Genomic DNA, 12,044 nt, shown 5'->3' on the forward strand with positions numbered 1-12,044 from the left:
CCGCGGGCCAGGCTGGACGTGCCTCATACCAAGTGCTGGACTGTAAAGTGCTTCTGACGCCTCCCCGGGCACCGCGTTGCCCCCCCAACCCCCTCCCTCACTGTGCGGGGGCAGCAGGCTGCGGGCACAAGCCCAGCTGGCATCAGCCTAGCCCTGCCAGCATGCAGTGACCCCCCTTAAGTGCATAAGGGCCCCCCGCAAGCCCGTAGCTCCCAGGGGCCCAGGCCAGCCGGCAGCCCCAGCCCGTGCCGAGGCCTCCTGGCTGCACGGGGCTGGCATCCACCTCCCCCAGCTCGGGGCACGGGGGTCCCGCCGGGGCACGGCCCCGCACCCCTGCCAGCAGCAGCCGAGCCCCTGCCTCGCGGGTGCAGGGTGGTGGGGCTGGTACCATGGTCCCAGCCCCGCGGGCGGGAGTTGTGTAAACACAAGGGTTGACGGACACCACGGGGAACCGGAATGGCGACGGAGCCGGGGCCGGAGCCGGCGCCGGTCACAGTTTGGAGTCCTGGCTGTGGGCCAAGCCCTTGCTGCCCGGCAGGGGCCGGGCCAGGCCGGCGTCCTCGCTCCGCACCTTCTCGGGGTGCAGCGGCTGCACCTCCAGCGCCGACTCAGTGGCGGGGCCAAGGGCCGGGGCGTAGCGCCCGCTGCGGTGCTCGGGCAGCGCCGGGCCCCAGTCCCGGCTGGGTCGCGTGGCGTTCTTCACGCGCTGCCGGGAGGAGACGACGGTCAGCAGCCGTGCGGCCGCCCCTGCCCCCCACGAGCCCTCGGCAGCCCTGCCAGGGCACCAGGCACTGCCAGCACGGGCCCACCTGCAGCAGGGTGCTGCCGTCAGCACGGCAGACACGATACAGGGCGTAGGCGGGGATGCAGAGCACGGAGGACAGCGCCATGAGGAAGCCGATGGCCACGGCCCAGCCCGGGTAGACATAGTCGTTGTAGGTGATGGGCCGGTATTGGATCACCGTGAACACCAGGATGAACTGCGGGCGGGAGCCAGCGCTCAGCATGCTGCGACCCACTCCTGGCCCCCGCCCCCTCCCCTGCTGCTGGCTGCACCCGGCAGCAGCAGGCATCGCCCCCGCCCCGTCCTGGGGGGGCACCGCTCCCCTGCTGCCCCCGCCAGGCGCCAGCACTCACGAAGATGATGGCCGGGGAGAAGAAGCGCCAGCAGATCTGGAAGAAGAGCGGGGGCGGGAAGCCCAGCATCATCTCGATGTCCTTGAAGTAGTTACGGTGCCCTGGGGGGCCAACAGGCAATCAACAGTGGAGGGGGGCTCTGCCTGCCCCCCAGAGCAGTGCCCGGCTCTGCGTGCTGCCAGCATGTCACACACCTGCACCACCTGGCCCAGGTGTGACACAGAGGTGGGAGCAGACCCTAACCCCCACCTCTGCCCCCTGCCGAAATGGGACCAGGACCGACCCCAGCCGAGGCTGGGACCCAGGAGTGCGGGGCAGCCCCTCTCTGCAGCCCAGAGGCGCACCGGGCCCATGTCTGGTACCTACCGTAGACGTACATGATGGCGACACACATGATGCAGGAGATGACGACCAGGGAGAAGCTGGCGGCGTAGTTGTCCATCAGCAGCAGCCAGTAAATCCCGGCCTGCAGGAGCACACAGGGCAGGTGGGCTCAGCACGTTGGACCCGGGATCAAAGCATCAACCCCTGGGGTCAGGGCAAAGCGTGCCCCAACCCAGACATGAGCAGCCCCTTGCCAGCTCCTTGGCCCCCTACCCCTAGCCCAGACCCCCAACTCCATGGGTCCGGCCTGTGCCAGGATACGGCTGGGGCCATGCACAGCCAAGGCCCACCATGAAACTGCCAGCCCCCCGGGGAGGACACGGGCGCAGAACAGGTGAGGGCCTGGGGCCGCGGGCGCAAGAAGAGCGTGGGTCCGAGGAGCTGAAGGAGGGTTCATAAAATCCCAGAGCCACAGGGCTGGCAGGGCGCGGTGCAGGGCGCTGTGGGGTCCCATCCAGTCCAACCCTCCCCGAGCGAGGCAGGATCAGCCTCATCCAAACCAGCCCAGACAAACCCCGTGTCCAACCTCAGAGCAACAAACAGTCACCCCGGCACAGCCCCAGGCATTGCCCCCGGGATATGGGGGGGCTGCAGCTGCCAACATCCTGCTGCAAAAAGGGGGTTCCTAAATGTTCCTGAGACCCCAGGCCGAGGCCATGCCCCCACTGCAGAGGAAGGCAAAACCCCTTCCCAGTGCATACCAGTTTGACCAGAGTCAAACTGCCCCAGTGCTGCACTGGGTGCTGGCTGTCATGCCCCTCCAGCAATGGAGAGTCCCCCTTCCCTGGCATCTCTCTCACTGCTCCACCACTGAAGTGTTTCCTGATCCGACCTAAACCTGCTTTGCTGCAGCTTCAAGCCGCTGGGTGCATCCTCCCTGCAGCGAGACAAGGTGCTCTCTCCTCTGTCTGGCAGCTCAAGAGGCGACATGGCCGCAGCTGCAAATACCCGAAGGCGCCTTTTCCACAAGCTGAACCGGGCGAGCTCTGCCAACCTCTCCTTCCAAGCCCTCGATCATCCTTGTCTCCTACGTCTGGACCCTCTCGCCGTTCTCTAAAACGTGGAGCCCCGACTGGCACACGAGGCTGTAGATGAGGCCTGGCCAGCACTGAGCATCCCTAATGCTCCTACTGATGCAGCTCCAAACCATGGCGCCTTTTTGTGCAGCTGCCTCACTGCACTCACCGAGTCTGCGATCACCGAGACTCTCGGGTCCTTCTCCGCGGTGCCGCCCAGCCGGGCATCCCCTATTCGGTGCATGCTCCTTCTCCCCAAGGGGAGCACCTTGCACTTGTCAGCACTGAACTCCCCCCAGGTCGCTCCTGCCTGGCTTTCCGATCTGTCGGGATCCTTCTGCGTTGCACTCCCGGCCTCCGTTGTGTTCACAGTCCTGCCCCCCACTCTGACGTGGCAGGAGAGTCCAGCCGGCCCTTTGCAGCGCCCAGACGTAGCTGCTCCTTGGGCAGTGGCTCTCACGCTTTGCTGACTCCAGGTCCCCCCTCAAACAGTCACAGTGGAGCTGGCAGAGGTCACATCCAGTCCAGTCCTCTGCCCGAGGCAGGAGCAGCCCTGTCCCAACCAGCCCAGACAAACCATCTGCATCAGACTCGACCCTGACACAGCACCTGCCCCTACCCCCAGGGAAGCATGGGGGCCGCAGCAGCCAACGTCCTGCTTGGATGACGTGTTGTCAGTATTCGCTCCAGAGACCCCAGGCAAAACCCCCATCATCCCTTCCTGGCCCCAAATCTGGCATCGGGTCCGACTCTGAGCAGAGGGGCAAGCCGGGGCCTCCAGAGTCGGCACAGCCCAGCTGAAGTCCTCAGCCCGGGCTGCGGCAGCACCCAGTGCCTCTGGGGAGGCTTCAACCCCCCCGCACATGGGGCAGCACAACCAGCAGAGCCCAGAAGCCTGTGCTGCACAACCACTTCTTGAACCGCGCCAGCGATGGGGAGTCCCGCCTTCCCTGGCATCTCCCCCACGGCTCTTGACGGTGAAATGTTTCCTGGGACCCAACTGAAACCTGCTTTGATGCAGCTTCAAGCCACGTCCTGCTCCCTGAAGCGAGAGGAGCGGAGCTCTTCCTCTCTGCCACGGCAGCTCATCAGGTCGGTGCATGCCCCCCTTGGCACCTCTTCTGCAGGCTGAACGTGCCCCGCTCTGTCAGCCTCTCCTCGCCTACCAAGCCCTTGAGCATCTTTATCGCCCAGCCCTGGATCTTCTCTAACATCTCCTCGTCCTTTTTAAAACATGGAGCCCAGGATGGCAGTCTCCAGCTGAGGCCTGGGCACTGCCAGGCAGTAGTGCTGTCGCCTCCCGTGCCTCGCACCTCACGCTTCTGTTGCGGCAGCCCAACACTGCACCGGCCTTTTGTGCAGCCGCATCATGCTGCAGACTCCTACTGACTCCCACACAGTTGCATCCGGCCAGGGGCCTCCACTCTGCATTGGTGTTATAAATACCAGGTCTTGATGCTCCCTTGTTGCTCCACTAGAGAAATCCTGGAGCCTTCTTCTGTTGCGAAGAGCTCAGCACGCCCAAGCCAAGTAGGAGGCTTCAGTTCTGGATTTGTTTGAAACCCTGGGTCGATGCTAGGTTGATGCCCACCTCCCACTGCTAGCGTGGCATGGCACCCTGCGGCACCCCTGAAAGGACCTCCAGGGCCCCTGGGGCAGCCCGGAGGAGAACCCCTAGGCTAGACCATCCCTGACGACCCCTGGGCACAACCGCTGTTTGTCACGGCCAGGGATGGACAGAGACAGAATCACAGACAATGAGGGTTGGAGGGACCTCAGGAGTCGCATCCAGTCCGCCCCCTGCTCCAAGCAGGACCGGCCCCAACTACATCATCCCAGCCAGGGCTTTGTCTAGCTGGGTCTTCAACACCTCCAAGCATGGAGAGTCCACCACCACTCTGGGCAGCCTATTTCAGTGCCTCACCACCTGCCTAGCGAGAGAGCTTTTCCGAATATCCAACCTAAACCTCCCTCGCTGCAGCTTGAGCCCATTGCTCCTTGTCCTGTCACCTGCCCCCACTGAGACCAGCCCAGCTCCATCCTCTTTGCAGCCCCCCGGCAGGGAGGTGAAGGCTGCTCTTCAATCCCCCTCGGTCTTCTCTTCTCCACACTCAATCAGCCCATTTCCCTCAGCCTCTCATCAGTCATGTGCCCCAGCTCCCCCGTACCCCTGTCCCACAGCTCTAACGGGGACCGGGGTTGCTCCATGGGCACTATATGGTATGCACCGGGAGGCCGAGAGCCTGCGGGCACGGGCAGCCGAGTGCCTACCTGGGTGGTGAGTGGGATGCCCAGCAGGAAGCCGACCACAGCTACGCCCAGCGTCACCAGGGTTTTGCGCCGCAGGATCCACTCGTTGCCGATCTCATCCACAATGGCTGTGACCAGCGTCTCCAGCAGGCAGAACTGCGCGGGAGCTGCTGTCAGGGCAGGGGGGCCTGGCGCTGCCCCAGCCTCCCCTGACCCCAGGGCAACGGGAGCCCCGATCTGGGCAGAGCCCTGCTCCCACCCCCTGGGGTCCCTCTCCCCCAGCCTTGCACTTGGGAGCCCCTCCACCACCCCAAAGCCAGGGGCCGTGCTGCCCCCTCCCTACCATACCTGCGTGCCCAGCCCCAGCAGGATGAGCATGAAGAAGAAGAGGACGGACCAGAGGGGCGAGATGGGCAGCAGGGTCAGAGCCTCGGGGTAGGCCACGAAGGCCAGACCAGGGCCGTGGTCGGCCACACGTGACACGTCCACGCCCAGGTGATGCGCCATGAAGCCCAGGATGGAGAAGATGACGAAGCCGGCGTAGACGCTGGTGGCGCAGTTGGTGATGCTGATGATGATGCTGTCCCTGCGGGGGGGCAGAGGGGGGATCAGCGGGGCCGGGGGGCAGCTGGGGGGCTGGGCTGGGGGTCTCACCTGTAGCAGTTGTTGTGGAACTTGTTGTAGGAGGCCATGGTGATGAGCCCGCCCCAGGCGCAGCCCAGCGAGTAGAAGATCTGGGAGGCAGCATCGCCCCACACCTGCCGGAGGACAGCGTTACTGCGGCGACAGCCCCCCACGGTGTGCCCCCCCATTCCCAGGGGGCTGCGGGCCAGGAGTGAGGGGTGCGGCCAGGGCTGGGATCCCGGGGGGCCGCAGGCAGGGGCTGGGGCCCAGCCAGCGTGACCCCAGATACCCCAAGTGCTGGTGGCCGGGCTGGGTCCGAGCGGAGCACAGGGTACTGGCGTGACTGCCCCCCCAGGCAGGGCATCCCTGGGGTCACCGCCAGGCCCAGCCCACCTTGGCATCCAGGATCTTGTCCCACTGGGGCGTCAGGTAGTAGGTGATGCCACTGACGGCGCCATCCAGCGTGATGCCGCGCACGAAGAGGATGGTGAGCACCACGTAGGGGAAGGTGGCTGTGAAGTACACCACCTGCGGCGACGGACACGCGGACGTGTCAGCTGCGGCCACCCCCGGGCAGGGGCAGCCCCGGGACAGGGGTTTGAGGGGGTGCAGCGGCCAGACTCTACTTGCTTTTCCGGATGACTTGACGCCCTTGATGAGGCAGAGGAAGACGACAACCCAGGAGACGCCGAGGCAGCCCAGCAGCGGCAGCCGCACCTCGCCCAACTGCCCAATGTCGTCCGACAGCTGCAGCACGTACCGCCTGCCGGCACAACCATCAGACGCGCCCGGTGCCTGCAGCCCGGCCCCGAGCCCCTACCCACAGGCTCCTAGCGTCCCCGTGGCCTGGGTGCCCCCATGCCCACCCCCACGGCAGCCATGCCCCCACCTCCAGTACTCCTCGCTGGGGCTGGTGCGCTTGAGCGTGTGGTTGAGCAGGCGGGTGAAGTTGTGGGTGGGCAGGGCGCCCGAGCGGTTGCTGGCAGCGTCCAGGACACCGGCGCAGTCGCCCGTGTTCCAGGCGTTGCCGCAGTAGGTCCAGGGCAGCACCCGTGTCATGGAGGCGAAGAAGTAGTAGAAGGCGACGCAGATCACCACGTTGTAGTAGATGCCGATGTAGGTGGAGACGACCATCATCCCGCAGCCCACGCCTGCGGACGGGGCCGAGAGACACGGGCTGCACTGGCGCAACACGCTCGGGCCAGCGCATGCAATACACGTATGCAATACAACTGTGCCACCCCAGCGTGAGCCACACCAGCACTTGCAACGCGTATCTGTGCAACACTAGTGAGCAGTATCACTGCGTGCAACACAGACACACTCATGCAAACAGCACCATGTGTAACATGGGCGTGCCTCACACCAGTGAGCAGCACCAGCTCATCCAACACGAGTATGTATGCACCACACCAGCACATGCAACCCAAATGTGTATGCAATGGGAGCACACGAACAGCAAGAGCATGCCCATCTAGTGTGTCAGGAGCATGCATGCAGCTGAGAACAAGCGTGCTCTCATGCAGATGCTGGAAGGGGGGACTGTCACTGGGGCCATGTCGATACAAGGTGCTTACTGCAGAGTAGCTCGTTACTACTGCCCCGTAGCTTCACGTGGCCCAAACCGTGATATGACACTACTGCACAGTAGTAACAAGCTACCGTGCACTGAGCGCCACGAGGAAGCTGTGTGGGGTTGCTACTGCGCAGTAACAGCTGTGCAGTCAGTGTCTCATGCAGACACGGCCAGGGTGGTGGAGAGGCCGAGCGGGCGAGAAGCCTGGTGCTCGGGGTGGGCCGAGCTGCAGCCCAGCAACACTTGTGCGAGACAAAAGCTCCTGGGCTGGGACTGGGGGGCTGCATGGGTGCACTTGTGACCCCGGTTGGACTCCTGCTCCTCCCAGAGCTTAAACCCAAGGGCCTGCTCGTAGCAGCAGCTGGCCGTGGCAGCTCTTATAGCCAGGCTGTGCTGACTTCATGGCTCACTGTCAACCACCCGATTCCTGCTAAACTCTTCGCTCCACAGGTGGGAATGCCCCTCTCCTTCCTCGCTGGTCTTCAACAGCTCCACTAATCTTCTGCAATGAACTGCTCCTTGCCACCGCTTTCACCCCTAGCTAAACACGAGCTCGGGGGCAGAATCGGGAGCTCGGGCGAACGTTAACTGGGGCATGGAGGTGACTGTCAAGGCGCTCAACTGTGTTTTGCAAGTATGTTTAACAACTCCAGGACCGACGAATGCAGTGTCTTGGGAGCCTTTTGCCTTATTGACATGTACTCTGTCACACTGCAAACGAAGGCATGTCCCAGTCAGGTCGGGGTCTTTTTTGCTTCAAGCTTCAACTGAAGGCGACAGCCCCAGGCCCCGAGTTTGTGAGTGAAGCTTCCAGTTTCTTTTTAACTGGAGAAAAATGCGTGTTGCGTTGGATGAGATTATTTGGGGTCAGGCCATGCCCCCACTGCAGAGAAAGGCAACCCCCCCCCCAGTCTGGACTAGTCTGAGCTTGGGGGAATCCCTTCCTGTCCCCAGTGCAGTGTGGGACTGAGCCCGAGCGCAGGGGCAAGACCCTCCAGCCAGGACCCTGCAGGGTTGGTGCCCGCAGAAGCACTGGCCCAGCCATGTCCCCATCCCAGCCAGCACCCAGCGTTACTGAAGGACAGTGTGTGCATTTGGGGGCAAACATGCAAGGCAGCACACCTGTGTACAACACACGTGCATGGGAGCACATATGCCCAGGACAACAGGCCTGAGTGTGCATGAAACACGCATAAGACCCAGGGCTCAAGTGTGCCTGTGAGCACTGTGATGCACATGCTGGATTAAGTATGTCCGTGCACACGTGTGTGGGGGGAAGCATGCCCATGTGCACACACATGTGCAGAGATAAGTATGCCCATGAGAACTGTGGTGCGTGTGCACACACGTGCCAGGGCTGAGCGTGCCTCTCCTCAGCATTACATGTGCACATGCACGTGCTGGGGCGACTGTGCCGTGTCCCATGGGGTGTGCGCACATTATGTGTGCCAGGGTAAGCCTGCCCATGGGCTCCACAGTGTGTGCATATATGTATGCCAGGCTGAGCCTGCCCGTGCTCCCCATGGTGTGTGCACATGCATGCACTGGGCTGTGCGCACCTGTGTGTGCTGTGGTGCGTGTGCCAGGGGGTGCTCACCTTTGAAGATGGGGCAGACCTTCCAGACGCCGAGGCAGCCCTGGCTGGCGAACTGCCCGAAGGAGAGCTCCATGAAGAAGAGCGGGATGCCGCAGAACACCAGCATGATGAAGTAGGGGAACATGAAGGCACCTGGCACAGGGGGGGCAGGTTCAAACCCTGGCACCCTAAGCCCGGTGTCCCCAGGCTGTTCCCACGGACCCGACACTGCAGGGATCACGGGGAGGGGACAGCACCTGCCAGCCCCAGCCGAGCCCAGCCCCCCTGACCGCCCGCTGGCACGCACCCCCGCCATTGCGGTAGCAGAGGTAGGGGAAGCGCCAGACGTTGCCGAGCCCCACGGCGTAGCCCACGCTGGTCAGCACGAACTCGATCTGGTTGCCCCAGTTCCCGCGCCGGATGTTCTCGTCCCGCTTGGCTTCCTCCCCGGGCACCGCGCCGTTCTGGGGACGAAAGGGGGGGTTAACACGGACAGCCCTGGCCCTGCACAAGCCCCCGGCGCAGCCAGCGCACCCTGCCGGGGGGCAGGGACAGAGCAGGGCTACGTCCCCCCCAGCGGCGGGCAGGCGGCGGCCGCAGCTCATACCAAGCAGAGCCGCCGCGGCTGCACAAAGGGGCCTCTGTTCCTGTGCGCTCGCCCCCCCCAGCACGGGGGAGGGGGGGCCAAGCCGGATACGCCCCCTCCACTGCGGCCAGGGGGACCCCCCTCACTCCTGGGCTGGCAGAGAAGGTGGGGGATGGGACCCGGGCGCCTGGGTTCTCCCTGTCTGCAGAAGGGGAGCGGGGGCTGGCAGGGCATTGCACCCCAGATGCCCGGGTCACGCAAGGGGACAGGATGGGGGCTGGTGCCCATCTGGGCTCGCCATCCCCACTGAGACCGGGCTGCGGGATGACCCGAGGCCCGTGGGCAGCCCGAGGCCAGGGACGGAGCTCAGTGGAGAAAGGCGCTTTGTCCTGGGTCGGCCCCTGCTCCCCCCTGCGACGGGGCGGCCTCACACCCAGCAAACAAAGGAGCCGGCCAGCGGCTGCACCGGCCTGGCCCCCACCTCTGGGCTCCACGGACACCAGGGCCATGGCCAGCGCCGCACATGCAGGAGTGAGGGCCCTGGCACAGCCCTGACCCCAGCCACTGGATGGGCAGGGATCTCCCACCCTGCCCTGAGCCCAGCGCCCATCCGTGCCAGCACCCAGCCCCGGGGCACCGAGCCGCCCGTCTCCCCCGCCGAGGCCCTGTCCCCTGGCCTGGGATGGGCACAGGGCAAGGCCCCCATACGTGTGTGCATGCATGTGGCTCCTGCCCCTTTCCCGCCTTGCATGCTTGCGTGCGTGTGTGCGCATGTGGGCTGGCACAGGCGCGGGCACCTGACCGTGTCATTCGATTAGGCGGGCAGCGAGGCGGGCACCGCGCCGCCGGCCCCAGCCATCTGCTGCCCATGCCACACGTGCCGGCAGGGCACCGACCGGCTGCAACACAGCCCCTGCGTCAGGCTGGCCGGGGGGGCAGAGGCCTCGGGAGGGACTGGATCCTAGCCCTGACCCTGCTGCCAGAAGTGTCCCCTTGACCCCTGGGCAAGGGACCATGGGGCTGCTTGGCATGGCCCTGGGGACTCTGCGTGTGGATTCCCCGTCTTGCCAAGGGACCATGGATAAGTAGGCAAGTGTGTGCAGGCACGTGCAAGCACGTGCAAGAGTCTGCAAGAGTGTGCAGGTGCCCTAGAGCCAGGACCGCCCGGTCCAGGCCGTGGGGAGGGGCTGAGACAGCCGACCCCAGGAAACGGGCACATCTGCCCCCTGCCCCGTGCAGGGGGTGGGTGAGGCAAGACTCCCCCAGCCTTGGTGGAGCCCTGTGGCTCTGTCCATGGTGCTGCCCCCCCACTGGCACCGGGCTGGCACCGCCTGCCCGAGCGCGCTAATGCAATGGGGCTGCGGCCGAGTAGATCTAACGAAGCAGCTGCTCGGCCTTGTTAGTAGCCCGGTGCAGGAGCCCGTGTGCTAAGTGCTTGGGGGGGGGCGAGGCAGGCCTGCATTCCCCTGGGAGTTGGAGCCAGGAGGGGGTGATTGCAGGCATACACAGACATGTGCGCACACGCGTGTGCATGCATATATGTACATGCATGCACATACACACACACGTGTACTATGCACATGTGTACATATGTCTGCACACATCTGCACGTGTAATATGTGCATGCACATCTGCATGCACATGCAAATACACATGCATACACACACACGGGCACATGCACATATGTCCACGCATGCGGGGGGGACACAGGGCACTGGGGTAACCCCACGTCCCAGCATGCCCTACTCGCACCTGAGCACTAGGCCAGGCCGCGCAGCATGCTGGGATGCACCAGACGGGCAGTGGAGACCTCCTGCGTTTGCACAGAAACCCAGCTCTGGCCACAGGGCTGGACCTGCCTCCTCCAGCTCCAAGTGCCAGGCGGGCACCGAAGGCCTCCCCGTGAGCACACGGGAGTCCCCATGCAAGGGCCCCGGGGCAGCCGCACCAATCAGATGCAATCATCCAAAGCAGTGCATAACACGGCTGAGGCCGTGCCCCCCCCAGAGCCCCCCACTCATCCATCAGCCCCGTGGCAGTGCCGCTTTTCTCATGCTAACGAGCCACGACAGAGCACAAAGGCGGGTGCCTGGGCCCCGTGCCCACGTCCCTAGCATCCGGCCACGCAGCCGCCCCGGGATGGGCCCGTCCCGCGCCCTGATGGATGTCCAGGATGGGGCCGGTTCTTCCGGCCCCCGCTGCCCGAGAGGGGCCAGGCGGCCCCCACCAGCACCGGAGGGAGCAGCTGGCCCAGGCCCGGGCCCCTGCAGCTCCTGGGGTCACCAGGCCCTGCCAGCGACATCACGGCCTGCTGCTGCGACGCCGGCAATGAGGTCATGGATGGCAGTCCACGGGAGATACAAAAAGCTGCACTCACAGGACGCAGAGAAGTGCCGGGGGGCTTGGATGCATGCGCACACGTGTGTGACATACACCGTAGTGCAGACACCCCTGTGGGCCGTCATGGCCAGCCTGGGCAGCCCCAACAGGCTGAGCGCCACTGTCCAGCAGAGCCCGCAGCAGGTCATCGGTAGGCTCCAGAGTCAACCGGCGCCTGAGCCGGGGGTGTCACAGCCAGGCAGGCGGAGACACAAACCTGTGGGCACTGGGGGCTGGGAACGAAGCCCTGGCTGGCATTCCCGCAGGGCGGGGGCATATAGAGGAGGGGGGTCTCAGCCTGGCAGGGGGCACAGCTGGGCAGGGAGGGCTGGGGGCATCTTCCATGGGCGCTCGGGGGGCCGCCCCGCCAGGTGGAGTGGGGGCAGCAGGGCTGAGCTGGTGCCTGCCCCAGGGCTCTGCCCCCCCCATAGCAAGCCAGGGGAGAAGCCCCAGTCTCCCCCAGCCCCACCCAGAGCCATGCAAGGGGGGGCAGGAGGGTCCCTGCAAGCTGCCCCC

The 12,044-nt window shown here is 64.9% G+C and overlaps 2 protein-coding genes across 2 annotated transcripts in view; one reads left to right on the forward strand and one right to left on the reverse strand.

Moving 5' to 3' along the window:
• Positions 1-151, forward strand: part of CCDC24 (coiled-coil domain containing 24) — a 6,145-nt gene extending 5,994 nt beyond the window's left edge. Inside the window, exon 7 of the mRNA XM_019530614.1 lies at positions 118-151. Within this exon, the coding sequence (XP_019386159.1) occupies positions 118-151 (34 nt within the window). The remainder of the gene's footprint in view (positions 1-117) is intronic.
• On the reverse strand, positions 7-9,048 carry SLC6A9 (solute carrier family 6 member 9). Its single transcript, XM_019531296.1, has 12 exons — positions 8,871-9,048; positions 8,585-8,716; positions 6,301-6,562; positions 6,042-6,174; positions 5,805-5,939; positions 5,442-5,545; positions 5,136-5,373; positions 4,809-4,943; positions 1,504-1,603; positions 1,138-1,238; positions 810-980; positions 7-706 (listed from the first exon to the last, which is right to left on the reverse strand). The coding sequence occupies exons 2-12, from the start codon at positions 8,706-8,708 to the stop codon at positions 491-493; spliced, it is 1,719 nt and encodes a 572-aa protein (XP_019386841.1). The 5' UTR covers positions 8,709-8,716; positions 8,871-9,048; the 3' UTR covers positions 7-490.
• Positions 9,049-12,044: the final 2,996 nt, after the last annotated feature.

This window comes from Crocodylus porosus, unplaced genomic scaffold, assembly GCF_001723895.1.
Source record: "Crocodylus porosus isolate Cpor-Errol unplaced genomic scaffold, CroPor_comp1, whole genome shotgun sequence".
Lineage (NCBI taxonomy): Eukaryota > Metazoa > Chordata > Crocodylia > Crocodylidae > Crocodylus > Crocodylus porosus.

What these genes read in the sequence shown, in the direction of transcription:
- SLC6A9 (XM_019531296.1), bottom strand. Translation starts at nt 8,708, where the DNA reads ATGTTCCCCTACTTCATCATGCTGGTGTTCTGCGGCATCCCGCTCTTC. An exon ending in TCTCCCCGGCCATCATCTTC is followed by an intron (nt 981 to 1,137) that starts GTGAGTGCTGGC and finishes TCCCGCCCGCAG; the next exon opens with TTCATCCTGGTGTTCACGGT. An exon ending in ACGGCAGCACCCTGCTGCAG is followed by an intron (nt 707 to 809) that starts GTGGGCCCGTGC and finishes TCCTCCCGGCAG; the next exon opens with CGCGTGAAGAACGCCACGCG.